Source organism: Pipra filicauda, unplaced genomic scaffold, assembly GCF_003945595.2.
Source record: "Pipra filicauda isolate LSUMZ 115617 unplaced genomic scaffold, ASM394559v2 scaffold39_size4671491_pilon, whole genome shotgun sequence".
NCBI lineage: Eukaryota > Metazoa > Chordata > Aves > Passeriformes > Pipridae > Pipra > Pipra filicauda.
In genome coordinates this window covers 522800-537070 of record NW_024104531.1, presented here as the reverse complement: position 1 = coordinate 537070, position 14271 = coordinate 522800, and the positions used below count along the sequence as shown (strand labels likewise).

General features: G+C 38.8%; 1 protein-coding gene across 13 annotated transcripts in view; it reads right to left on the bottom strand.

Annotated features, from left to right (window-relative positions):
• Nucleotides 1-3950: 3950 nt before the first annotated feature.
• Nucleotides 3951-14271, bottom strand: part of LMO7 (LIM domain 7) — a 128857-nt gene continuing 118536 nt past the window's right edge. For 12 of the 13 annotated variants that reach the window (XM_039385157.1, XM_039385150.1, XM_039385149.1 and 9 more), the window contains 6 exons: nt 13213-13265; nt 11380-11599; nt 10196-10468; nt 8776-8884; nt 6968-7070; nt 3951-4683 (listed from right to left, as the gene is read on the bottom strand). In XM_039385157.1, coding sequence (XP_039241091.1) covers nt 4661-4683; nt 6968-7070; nt 8776-8884; nt 10196-10468; nt 11380-11599; nt 13213-13265 — 781 coding nt within the window. In that variant the 3' untranslated portion in view covers nt 3951-4660. The remainder of the gene's footprint in view (nt 4684-6967; nt 7071-8775; nt 8885-10195; nt 10469-11379; nt 11600-13212; nt 13266-14271) is intronic. The other variant, XM_039385152.1, reaches the window with a different exon arrangement.

The window sequence follows — 14271 nt, the reverse complement described above, 5'->3', positions numbered from 1 at the left end:
GGTCAACTGCCTGAGGACAACAGAAAATTCCAGCTCAGGGAATCAGAAACACTTGCTCTGGCACAAGTACTTGCAAAAGGCCATTTAACTACGAGCCTGCTCTCATGGGGTTGTGTTCAAAAACTGTCCATGGCCCTAGCTTTTTCTTTCTTTCTTCTATTATGAACAATAAAGAGAAACTGTGTGTACACACACCCTTGTACATACTTTTTTTAAAAGGTTTTGGTTCTTTGTACGATGTCGACTATTAAAAGCCAGTAATCCCCATTGCACAAGTATGCAGGTCTTTGGAGTGTTTGTTGCCTACAGCAGCTACTTAATTGGCAAGTTCTTTTTAAGCAGGTTGAACCAATTAAAAAAATTCTTCAGCTTTAATAAACTGATACCCTACCGCTCACACTAGAATATCCCTTTTGAGAGCTTTACATTGTCCTCATATGTTGTTTTATGTTGGTGCCCCTAGCTCCCAAGAAACATGGAGCTAAAGTGAAAATGCTGAAATGCTTCCAGCATGAAGCTGCTCTTTTATATAATTATGCCTGCTGCTAATAAACCTCCCATTACAGCTATAGCACAGGTTTTGCTAATCCGTTACAAATGATTGGCTGGAATTTAAAAACACTGCTGCAAGTGTACTGGTTTTCACATTGAGCTCATATTGTCAGATTTCAAACACTTTTGCCCTCCATAAGTGACAAGGTGGGTCATTTTACAACAGCTATTACCTAGGGGAAGTGTTGAACTTATCACTTGAACTCTTTTTGGCATTCACCCGCAAAGTACTTGACTGAAAATAACGAGATTGGCTCTGACCATTTCTGGTATCAGTGTGAGCTGGAAATTCAGACATCAGGCTCTAAAACTGGGCTTGCTGCATAAATATCACCACTAACCAGCATTGCCTGTGGTGCTGCAGCTTCCCTGAACGGGTGAACATATAGGTAAATCAGCTTGAAATTTCCAACAAATCTCCTATTAGATAAATTCTAAAAGAAATTCTCATTAAAGATAGGGGAAATTTAGCTAAATAGAGTTTCTCAGGTATTTTGGGAAAAATTCAGCCAGCATAAAGATACACAAACACAGATATGTAAAAATGCAGGTGTTTACATGTGAGCCATCATCTGCATGCCTGTTAACGTCAGTGAAGCTTAGACAGCCAAGCACCTCACCTGACAGTGGACACCTACTCACAGGCCCAGGAAATCACACCTTTGCACCACTGGCTGTAGGGAGTTGAGGTTCATTCAGTTGTTTGTTCCTAAATCTCTGCTGCCCTTCCAGAAGTACTACAGTATCCCGCAAAACCTGCCCCGGCAGCTGCATGAGTATCTCCCAGACTTGCACCATATCCTGCCCAGCCCTGGGTGGATGTCCTAGGCAACTTGAGAACACTGCAAGCAGCACCAGACACCTGAGAGTAAAAAGCAGAGCACACAGCTCACCTGTAGATACATGCATATGAGGGTTGTAACCTTAAACAGCATGTCTGAAGCTGATGAACTGAGGGAGAGCAATTGGTTCTTCTTCCTTGAGCAGCATCTTAAAAAATACAGCAGAAACCTCCACTAGAAATTATCTAGTCCCTTTTTCTCCACAGTAAACGTTCTCTTTACCTCTGTCCCTGCTTTAAGCAGCAGCTAATCAACGAATTAGCAGAAAAAAACTCCCAAACCAATAAGTCTGCTCAGATTCAATTGCACATCACGTCTCCACAATGCCAGGTGACTAGAAAGGCCCAAGATGAAGATAAAATTCTCTCTACAACTCTCCTTACATCACAACTTTAGCATCATTTAGCAAACGCAACCTCTTTACAAACGCAACCACGGAAAGGGCTTTTTGTTGCGCGAGTCACACTTACACACTGCCATCTTGTGTTAACAACCGGGTTTGCTGAACTTGAGAGCTTAGCACACTCTAAATACTTTATCGAGGATCAAAACAGACAGATACAACATCCATAAGGTGGGTTCCCCTGCCTGTTCCCCTCCAGAACAGGAAAGGAGAGGAGGAAGGAGTTTTTATTACTCACATTTGCCGATGTGAATTCACAAACACAGATTTGAAGGAGCCTTGTTTAAAACAGGACTTTAACAAGGGTGAGAAACTCAGCTTCAACTCTCCAAGAGCTTCAACTTCAGCTCTTTGAGGCCCACTAAATTTGAAATTGCACTCGTTTGCTCACAAGCAAGCTAATGAAATAACCCAGTTTTTCACAGACATTTTGTGAGAAAATTAAATTGGAGCCCACATGAAAGTACTTGACACCATTTAGGAAAAGCCAGCCTGGCTCAGAGAGCACCACTCCAGGCTACAGGACCAGTCAGGCAGCAATGCAGACTGCAGGTTGCTGAGTTTTCTCCTCTCTTTCCATTTTTCACCACCAGGCAATTTCCATGCCCAAATGATTCTCAGGAATAAGGAAATGTGACTGGTCTCAAGATGCAAAAGACAGCATGGCCATCTCTGACTTTTCTCACAGCTTTGCTGCACAACACAATGCTGGGAGAGGGAAACCATGGGTAGGTTAGGATAAATTCTCTGGTGGTTTGGAAGCTGAAAAACTTTGACTTGTGACAAAAAAAAAAAAAAGGTAAATTGTGTCTTTCAGTGTATTTCAGGGCTGGTGATGGAGACTGTGGGTATCTCAAATTTGGAGGGGGTGAGAGAGAAGCACTGGTTCATAATCTGATGCTGCCTACAATAAAAGAAGTCTGAAAACTACAGTGTAGGGCGGCATCCACTCCATCTCCATCAGGTATGTGCCTTAACGGAAGGCCAGATCTGCACAGCACCTAGTTTGGGTTCCTATTCTGTCTGAATAGCTCTCAGGGAAGCAAGCATCTTCCACAGGCAGCAGAGAGGATCCCAGGCTCCCAGAGCTGTGGGAGCAGGCAGTGTGACTATCTATCCATACTCTGTATTTGAGGACTAGGGTCTTCATATGTTCTCACCTGTGGTCTACCATGTCATTACTTACCACAACAGAAGAAACCAAATTAAATATCTTTACCAGTCTACTTTAACTGAATACCAAAATCCAAGGCCAAGTCACAAAGGTGGGCATGGTTGATGAGGCATTTTAGATTTTTATGACATTTTTTAAAGGAAAAAATTAAAAATAATGTTTGGCACTTTGTAATTCAGAATTTATTAGCTGGGAGTTCCTTGGCATAGGGCAGCACCCATCTGTTCAGAGGAAAGATCAATAAACCAAAGGAAAACAGGAGGTATGCAGAGCTACAAGCCGGAGAAGTTACAGGAGACCCACACAGATGAAGTTCTTCCATTACACCAAAACAGCATGATCCTCCTTTGTTGCCCTCAGGATCAAGGCCACAATCTCTCTTCCCAATCTGCTAGCTCTCCTATCCACCCCCAAGATCCCTTGAGAGGAAGGAGCACCCTAAACTGCTTTGGAAGCCTCATGCAGCTCTTCACGGTGCCATGTACAAGCTCATACTCAGAAGCCCTCCTACACCTCCCAGCTGTCCTCTTCCTTGGTTTCATCCACAAAATGCTCCCCCAAATTCCTCTGATCTACATCCCATGTTTTCTTCACTGCTTCCAAGGATATGGACACGCAGCACACATTCCAACTACGTTTTCATGAGGAGCAGAACCTAACCCAAAAATATATTTTCTAGCCACAGCAGAGAAGTTTTGGAGAACATCCACCTCTTCCAATTGTGTTTCAGGAAGGAGCACACAGTCTCGTCACTTTTACTGAATGCTGAAGGGAAAAAGCATGAGGAGGTTGATGAGAGATCTACACAAAGAATTTGGCATTGACTACATGGGAAAAGAGAAAAGCAAGAACTATTGTTCTTGCACATATATAGGTGAACAACTTAAATATCTTCCCCGAGATGAAATTAAAACAATTTTGTATTTCAACACATTACCTTAGACATATTTAGCTGAAGAGAAAAAAAAAAAGCTTCTAATAAATGCAACATCAGAATTTTTATTTACAAATTGACTGTTATTCAACAACCATTCTCCACTCAGTTTGTGGAGGAAAAAGTTACATTTTCCAAATGGGAAAAGAAAACTCTCCCCCTTAAATGGATTCCACAGAATATTATGCCAACACCACTGAGCAAACAGGTTATTCTTTGTATTTAAGTTTCAAAAAAGCACATAATTTTATAAACCAGCATATGGAAAGCAAACACACTCATGTGCATTTAAACGCAGCTTCATATTAACCTAGAGAATTCACTTTCAGTATATGTCAAAAAATAAAGACAGCAATTGCAAAAATGTATTTATATTAGCTATTTCTCTAATGCTCATTTCAAGAGCTTAGAAACAAAATACCCTCTTCATATACCATTGGAAAGTCAACTAGTTGATTATAAGCCTCAAAAATATTTTGAAGTTATTACTGAAAATATAGGTATTCTCTCTTTTGCTCTCAGTACTTGAAGCTGAAAATGTGAAAGTATTTCTCCCAGATATTTCCTTACTGCAATTACTTTCTTATAAATAAAAATAGTTATATGAAGAATACAATGTATTGCTATGAAGACTAGACAAGCAAGAGTTACTCTTAGAAAAAACACACATACACAATATATATATTTATAGATCTACATCAGCAGCAATCACCTCTTCTTTTATTTGCAACAGTGGTTTCATATCTTCATTTGCTTCACATGGAGGTTGGTTGTCCAGCTGTTAGAGAGAGACAGAAGAAATTGGTAAGTAAAGTCTAGTAACTGAAGAACCTTCTTGACAACAATTAACATTTCCAAGTTTAAAATAGTCAGAAAACGGTATTTCCAATACTTATTGAAAATTGTAACACAAACTGAAGTATACATTCTGAATCAAGCAATCCAAATTTAATGAAAAATACAAATTTGAGTTTAATCCAATTATAGCACTGCAATTATTTCAGGCCAAGTAATATTCCACAGAACATGCACCTTACCAAGTTTCTAAGAACTATTTTTAGCATTAGCATAGAGAGAGTGTGACAGTTTTTCTAAATTTACCCTTCAATAATGAAATTGAAATTTGCTAAATACCTGTTACAACATAAAGAACTTTTTTTTATTATCTCTCTGCATATCTTTGTGGGCATCTGTCAATACACTTGTGTTCTGCCACAATGTTCCAAGTTCAAACCACAAAATTAACATTAAAATGTGCAAAAATATCACACCATAACATTGCACAGTGAATATTAATAACCCTACAGTTTATCAAACCTTTTTGCCAATATGTTCACGTTCCAAACTAATGAATAATTAGCCGGGCTGATGACAAATGACAACTGCAAAAAAAAGTAACCTGCATCACAGACCAGTGCTGTGTTGCCAATACATTTTCACTGCAGTAATTGCATAGTTGGTTTTTGTATTATTCAAATAGCCGATTTCAATTACTCATCACTAATTTAAATACTTTATTCTGTACCTACAAGTTTGAACAATTCCCGATTTACTTGTATCTCAATTATGTTTTGAGGTACCCACTGGCCCAAGTAGATGCAGTCTGAAGGGAAGGGAATAGAACCATTTCTTTACAGATCAGCTCTGCTTCTGAAAGGCACTGCTGTGACTTTATGGGCTGTAATGTCAAAGACAGACTAAACAGCAATTCATCTTTGATAAAATTACTTATTCAAGTCATTCAGCAATTTTTCCCCTCAAAAGAAAAGACAGAGATAAAAATAACATGAGCAAGCTCCAGAGTGAATCTCCCACAAATCTGGGTGCTTCAAACAGGAACACAATCACTTCAGTGTAGTCCTGCCATCAAGGAGAGACATTCTCCAAACATTAACTCAGAGATATGACCCAGCGCTTTGGATCACCTCCAGATGGAAAGGGGTGATTCTCCTCCTCCTTCCACTGATCACAGTGGAATCCTTGCACTCAACATTAGCCTCTGTGAATGCACTGTTAGCCTCACAAGGTGTGAAGTTTTCTGGTTTTAGCTTGGGCACCACACAATCATTTCTGTGACTTCCCCTTTTTCCTGGAAGCCAAAAAGAGCCTGAAAACAGCAACAGCATCAGATGCAGAGCTTCTCTTTTTCTGAACTAGGTTTCTCAGCCAGCAGCTGCCCAATTCTTGCTGAAATGCTGTAGCATGAGTATCCCCGTTCCCTTCACTGCCCTCTGGTCCACTGTGAGAAAAATGTGCTGGGCTCATAAAGAAACAGGGAGATGTTTCCCAAGAAGTAATTCAGAAATGCTTTCCCTTCCCTGAAATTTATCATCCTAGAGAATTACATATTTGCTAAACAAAAAAGAGCCATATAAAACTCTCAAGACTTGTCAAAATTAGGAGGATGTCTACCATCATCTATGACAGCAGAAAAAAGGACCTCAACACCACTATACAAAGCCTTAACATCATGCTCCAGGAAATCAAAATTCTGCAAACCATAAAAAGGAAAAAAATTATACTGCACCTTTTAATTAAGATCTGTAAGTAAATCAATTCCTCCTGAACTTGTACCTAAATGAATAACCAATTACAGACCTATAATTCCAATAACAATAGCATTGCAAAAAGAAACCAGCATTTGTGCCACCTGCACAGGATAAACTAATAGCTTTCCAGGTATGCATTAGGACTGAATTAAACACATATTTCAGATTACTTTTTAAAAAAAATGTTGACACTTTTTCAAAAAGGCTTCTCTGTTATCAAGACAAGCCTGTTTAGCACCTGACAACTCCCTGACACCATTTTCTCACATCTATGAAGAAAGGAAGATGGCTATACCATGCTGTCTGTTTGAAGCTGCCTAATAACAAGGTGGTAAAATCAGCTACCAGCAAGCAAAAGTTAGGAATGGCTACCCTACAACAGACAGAAACTGGCAATCAGATCTTGCTGAACCTATTACTAATATACCAAATGAAAGCTAAACATAAAAGCTATCAAGTTGTACAGCACAGAGAAGAACTACAGTCATGCACACTGCAGTTGGATTGCCTTACTTTTAAGTCTGATATAGCAGTCGTTGCAGAAGAGTTTGTTGTTTCGGATCCTAACTTCAGCTCCAGAGCGGGATCCACCAAGGTCGCATCCACAGGCAACACACTGTGTCATAGATAAATAATTAGGAACTTCTTTCAAAATACTAAGAAACAAAAATGCTGTTCAAAAGCAGCTCAGATTAAGCTCAACAAAGCTCGACCCATAAACCCACAATCAACTAGAAGCAAATATATAACAATTAGTAGATCAAAATGCAACCAACCCTAAGAAAGTATTTAAAGGTGACGACTGGACAATGAATAGCAGAGATACACCAACTAAGCAAACATAAAGCAGACGGTTTTTAGAGATTAGTTCATTAAATTTAATTTGAACTTTGGACTCTGGCTTGGCACGAAAAAAATTTGTTCTCTAGATGGCAACAGTAACTTTGGCACAGAACACCTGGGTGTGTTACTTGCAGATTTCCATGTGGCACTACATGCTGCTGGTGTCCTCAGTCCTTTGGCACTCAAAGCAGCAAATACTCAGGCACTCCCAATTTCCTGGATTTGCAACATCAAAACAAGTTCTGATTTGGAGAGATGGGGTTGATTTAATTTTTCTTTCATAAACACATAAGGGGCTTGACTGCTTTCATGCTAACATCAAACTATTTAGCTATGGTAGCTAAACATGTATTTGCTGTGAATATGAACCACATCTGGAAGGAATGTAACCCAAAACATAACACTCCCTTTACTGATTCTACAAAGCACAGATAGTTTCCCTGCTTAACCAAGTAATGAATCTTTTGGATGTCAGTCTGTTCAACAGCTCATTAATCTTCAGAAATTTGAAAAACAGAAACTTGGTATTTTCTTGTGTAGGTTAGGAGCTACAGGTGGACTCCCTTGCCCAGAATACGTCTTGCAGAAAGGGAATGGCAACCAGTCCCCACGGATTAGTCCTGTCTCTCCTGCTCAGGCAGGCAGGACCAGGAAGATCTTTGAGTCAATCCCTCGTAATACTCCAGGTGATGCACTTGAGCTGGGCACAGAAGACAAGTGTTCTGAACCAGGCACAGAAGTCTCTTTCTTGAAGTCATGGAAGAAGTAGGGTCCAACAGCATCTTCAAATCAGAGTCTAACTCCTTATCTGGTCCAAGGCCAGGGGAACTAGGACTGCTTTGCCATCTTTTGCAGGCAGGCATTTATTCTTTCAGCTCTGCATATGCCCCAAGCTGATGGGAAATCGTGTAAGTATGTCTCAGTGCCAAGCATGACCTTATATTCCTAGTTTCTGACCATGGCTGAGTAGCACTAAACACAGCTTCTGGTCTGGTTCTCAGTTTTATCCTGCCAGGCTGAACTCTGCAAACATGTCTTTACCTGGAAAACACCATGCAAACATTGTCTGCTGAGATTAGCTTAGAAAGGATGGATCCTCTTAAATGATTCAATTGCCAGGTCCAGGCTGAGATTTTATTTTTTATTAGAGGAGCCGTTTTCTCTGCGAGAAGTGGTTCAGCATCTTCTGATATTTTGCTGCCCGTTCAAAGAAGAACGAACTTTGATCTCACAGTCAAAGTGCTCATCTTACTTATCAAAGTCCTGCTTCTTAGCTCTGGCATTTAAGAAACACTTCTAGAGTCAAGTGCTAAATGCCTGCAGACAGGACTGCCTCATGGAAATATGCATGCACCACGCTGTCAAGAGTAGAAGGCAAAGCAGGTGATTAGTAAGACCCCCTGTGAGCATAACACTGAGTAGCCATGCGTGCTCCTGATTAGTTCCTGTTCCTTCATGATGTGACTCCCAGCTCTCACCTTAAAGCAATGTAAATGATAACAAAGACCAAGAGACTCAATGATCATGGCTGCTCCTTTGCCCAGAACGTTATTACAGTATGAACAGATTTTCTTCCCACTGACTGACCTAAATATAGAATGAAAAACCTTAAAACCAGCTTGAGAAGGTGTAAAAGACAAAGAAAAGTTAACAAATACTTTTTGAAATTAAAAATAAAAAACATATGGGTAAAAAGTGGACTATTATGCTGCTTGGGGAAAATAAACTGAAAATTAATATTATTTACAATAGATCTGAAAGCTAGGGAAAGCTGAAGTGTTAGAATTTAGATCAAATTTACATAGGAACAAATTAAGAAATTCTGTCACATTCTTGGCAGATATTTCATTGTATAAAATAGCTCCTACAAATAAAAAGTGTACTGTTAAGTTTGGAGAGTAAGCACACAGGTTTTGTGCTCCTGTCTTCTTATTTGTGGGGAACTATTCAGAAGGCCAAGACCCACCATCTGCACCTTGTTAGATAAAAGAAGGCTAGGCCTGGACATATCATATTATGTTAACTCCTTGAACATAAGCCCTATGGAGGTCAGTTTCCATAGATCTACCAAGATGTTAGGAAATGGAAGTGAGAACAAGAAAGAAAAACATGGTTAAGGTAATTTTCTTACATTATATAGAACATAAAAGCCTTGCTTTAAAAAACAACAACCAAAAAAGTCAATCACAAGTGCCTGAGAAGTGTAAGAGCTAGTGAAGTAGTGTTCACTGTTGTTATATATAACACATAATTGTGTGGGGATGATTCTCTGTAGTCTTCTCCCAAAGTATTTTTAAAATGTCTCAAGTACGTAAAACAGCAAAGTTATCTACCGTACCGCAACTGAATTCCTTTTCTTTTTTTTTTTCAAAATATGTTGCAATTCTTGCTTTCTCCTCCTAGATTAAAACCAACATCCTACTCTGTAATTCTCCAGGGTCACGGGTTATGAGCATTCCTGAGTGCTCCTCAAGATGATATTGGCCACATGCCAAGAAGGGGGGAAGAGAGACCAAAATGAGGGTCATAAAGCGTGGGTTTCAGGAATCTTTTGTTAAAACAAACCAAGGAAAATAAATGTCAGAAATGCCATCTGGAATAGGCTTTGACTAATCATTTTGGTAACCAACACACAGCTCAGAGACTGCAGATTTATTATTCCAGTTCCTTTGTTTTTTTAACCAGTGTCAAGCAGTGATGACAAAATCGTGGAATTTTTTGAGTGATTGGAGTAGGGAGGTAATATGAACCTGTATTTCCACTGTCCCCTCCAGCCAGAAAACTCCAGGTACTTGTTAATCTACATTATGGACAAGAATGCTGCTGTAGACCACCATATACATGCTCTTTAGCACTGCCCAGAATTCGTACCTTCCCAGTAAAAGGGTACACACTCACCTGCTGCGTGTCTGGGACCCTGGCTGGGAAGCAGAGAGGGGAGACTGAGCCCGAGGGGCTGTCTGAGACACGGATGGGGCTCTCGCCGAGGTGGCCACAGGAGGGGCTTTGCTGGAGGAAGGAGTGCACATGTAGGCTCGGTTTGAAGTGGACACCGGACGACTAAAATCTTGACTAGAAGATAGAGATGAAGAGGAGGCAGACTGGTTCAGCCATGAGTGGTGCCTCCACGAGCTTGTTCTTGAAGAATCAAGATTGTCCAAAGACTCCCCCCTGCAACAGAGGTACACGTATCTCAAATGTAAATGGCAGTACGGCTGGAGCAAAAGAGCTATATTCTGATTTTTTAAAAGAGAAAATCACTATCCTAGCATCTTTAAGACTTTCTAGCATGAATATGTTTGTCCGATCACTCTGAGCAATGTTCTTCACACACTAATTTAAAATCTATGAGTAGCAAATTATCCTTTGTGCCCAGCCCTAGTTCTCATGGGAAAAAGCAGGTGAGGCAAAAGAGAGGTGGCACTTAATGACTACTTGATAAAAGCAAAACACTCTTCACTGCAGCTTTATCAGAGTGAACTGTATCAAAATCCACAGAACAGCAAGAGACCTCAGATACCAGGTTTGTTTTTGTTTTCTCCATGGGATACCAGATTGAAAGTAACAATCCACCCAGTCCGGATAGCATCACCTAGGCACAAGGTGTTGGTCGAATAGCCAAACACTCTCCTGACTGATAACTCGGCTGTTTCCTAAGTGACAAATCTAACATTCATGCATTAAATAAAGAAAAAAAAAACCCATCCAAACTTTCTGACATATTTCTACATTAAAAAAGGTATACACCTTAGCCATAATAATTAATTTCCACAGTAAATTGTTATGCTGAAATTCTTAAGCACATCTGTCAATGACAAGGCACACCACTGATTTCTATTGCTGCTATACCAACCACAAAATAAGCAGCTGAGTTATTTACAGGGTATATTCACATTCCTTACTTGCAAAAAAACCACTTAATCCCAGCTGTAATATAGCTACTTTCTTCCATCTGTGCTGCTATGCAGTTTACCTTACAGCATTTCACAGCTCTCTGTGCTCTGTAATACAACCTGAAGTTCAGAATAACCAAACAAAAATATTTGATGAGAGACAAAGTTAATTTTTAATGTGATTCCTACCTCCTCATACTATTGCTGTACAGACTAATGGGCTCCTTATGTACACTGGAACTGCGCTGCCTTATCCAGCTGCTGTCTGTGTGTAGAGATGTTTTCTTTCTCATTTCCTGAAGGATTTGCTGTCTCTCCAACTCTGCTGCAGAGAGGTTTTGTTCCTTCTGAGACTTCTTCTGTGACTCACCCGTGTTCCAGGACCTCTCCGAAAACCTGCTCTGGGTACCTGTGTGGACAACATGTGCAAACTTCAGCCAGACACCTTAAGGCACAAAAGTAGTTATCATGGTGTCAGAGCTCTGGCTAGAACTCCAAAAGCTACACTTCTTCACTATATTTACAAGTTTCTCCGGTTCTGTTTTACAGATGGGTAACCTGTACCAAACTTGGCAATACATTATTATAAATTTTTAATTTGTATTTCCATTAATGTGGCCTTTTACATAATCCTTAACTTAAATACGAGTATTTTCTTTCACTTCTTAAGTGTATACGCATTGATATTTCCTTGTACATATATATATATACACACATGTACTTTTAAAAGGGCGTGGTCTCTTAGTGCCATAATTTGGACTCTTCCTCTAATACAAACTGAACCATGTATAAAATACACAGCTGAATAGCGGGAAACCTTCCTTTCCTTTAAGAGTTCATACTCTCTTCTTCCATAAGTTGTCTCTGTTTACAAGAACTTCTTTCCTCATTCAAGGCACTAAACACAGTGCTTATCTTGCCTTAGATAGATATATAGGGGAGAGGGAAATCCTTCAGATAACTTCTCTATTATTTGGATGTTGTGTTAATTGCTCAGTTGAAATGAGATTTATAGTATAGATAGCCTTTGAAAATTTGGAAGTGGAAATAAATAAACCATCTTTCTCCAATAGGTATTGACATATCAGAAGGCAACAATTTTTTACTTCCTAGATCCAGTAGCCATTCTTTACAGGAAGACTAATTAAGAAAATTACTGAGCAATAAGTCATTCAATTGAAATTTCCATCCTTTAAATAGTGCTCTGACTATTAGATTTATTGTTATCACTATAGCAATATATTATATCAATATTACCATTATAAAATATTGTGGGAGTTTACTTGCTCTTAAGTTTCAATGACCATGCCTTAATGTATGAAAGCAACATCATAAATCTGCAATATATCCTCTAATACAACATTTACTTTTCTTTGATTACTTACGACTTTTTTTAACCATGTTTTAGACACAGGAATATCTTGCAGGCATTTTCTATTGTAACATATTTTTAAATCTGGTTTGTTTGTTTGCTTTACACACATTCCTCTAACATAACTGAAGTCATTTAAGTAAACTGGAATACAAGACACAAGCCACTGTAATAATATTGAAAGCTGACTTTTAGCTCTGTTACTCCTACTAACAGAAATAAGGAAGACAAACAGTTGTATTAAATATGCTAGTATCTTGGTATGTGCAGATCTTTTTTGTTGACAGAGTCAACATATCAAAAACATACACATCTTCAATGATGTATCAACATGATTGGTTTAATCTCATAAATATCAATCATTAAAATTTAGGCATCTAAAAGCTGTTCGTAATCACTGCTACAGTCTTCAATAGAGAAGTTAATCATATTTGTCCTAGGTTTATATGTTGATTATATGAATTTCCTCTTGCTGTTGAAAATTCATTAAAGGAGGGCATGGTACGAATTTGATTTACAACATAGCTATCAAAAAGCACTCTGACAATTAATTTTCTTAGGATGACTATGTGTAATACATCTTATTTTTTTCTCCTACGCTTCCCCCTCCCCAGTAAATTTTAAAATAACGGAAACTAAACAGTACTTACCATTTCTGATTGTGTTGAAGTCATTCAGTTCTGAAGTCGACTTGGACTTATTCCTAAGGATATAGAAAACATTCATTTCTCTGTCTTAACTAGGAGACCTCATCACAGACAAAGATCTTATCATTGCATACCATAGATCCACAGACCCTTTTTTTTTCACCATCCCTTCCATCAACAACTTATGCTGTACTTAAAACAGGAGACAAAAATATCCAAAGAAAGACCAAAAGGATATTAAGGGGAAAAGAGATGTCAATATTTAGATATCAACAGGTAATGACCAACTAAAAGTTAAGATTTTGTACTGAAAGTTCCCAGTGCTTCAGGTATAAGGGACTGGTCATTGTATTTACTTAAATAAAAACACATAAAAACCAAAGTCCTTCCCCATGGAAGCTTTGTGAAGACTACAGTTGGACAAAGGAGTGAGAACTTTCAAAGCATATTTATAAATTATTTGGCTTTGTGAGAAACTTAAATGATACTTTAGCACTGCTACCAGACTATAAACAAAACAACTCCTCAAACACTGCATGCAAATTGTTCTTGGAAAATTTCTTGTTCACCCACCAGCATAATTTTCTAATGAGTTTTCACCAAGAAATGTCATTCAACAAATGTCATATACAGCAAGACAAATGGCAAAAAGTTAGCTTTATAATAGTATGGAGCAGCACCTTCAGCAACATCTCTCTGCTGAATTATTAGTCTCAAGTAATACAGTCAGTTTTTTAGTTTAAAATAACTCACAAAGGAACAGAAATCCTTTGCCGAGTCACAACTCACAGCTGCTACATTAATGCGTTTACACATACAGCATTGGCTTTATAGCAGCATTTTGAAGGAGTCTTGTCCTTTATCTATAGACAAATGATGCATAAACTACATCACATTTCTTGCTCCCATAAGTTCTTACTGTCTGTCCTATGGTGCAGACCTATTTTTATTATCTGTTTGGAAAGATGCAACAATTTCATAGCTACCTGTAGTAAATGAGAGCTGTAAAAAGCAGGAAAGCCTTGCCCAGGATGATTTTAGCACCTGAGTGTCCTTGTCACA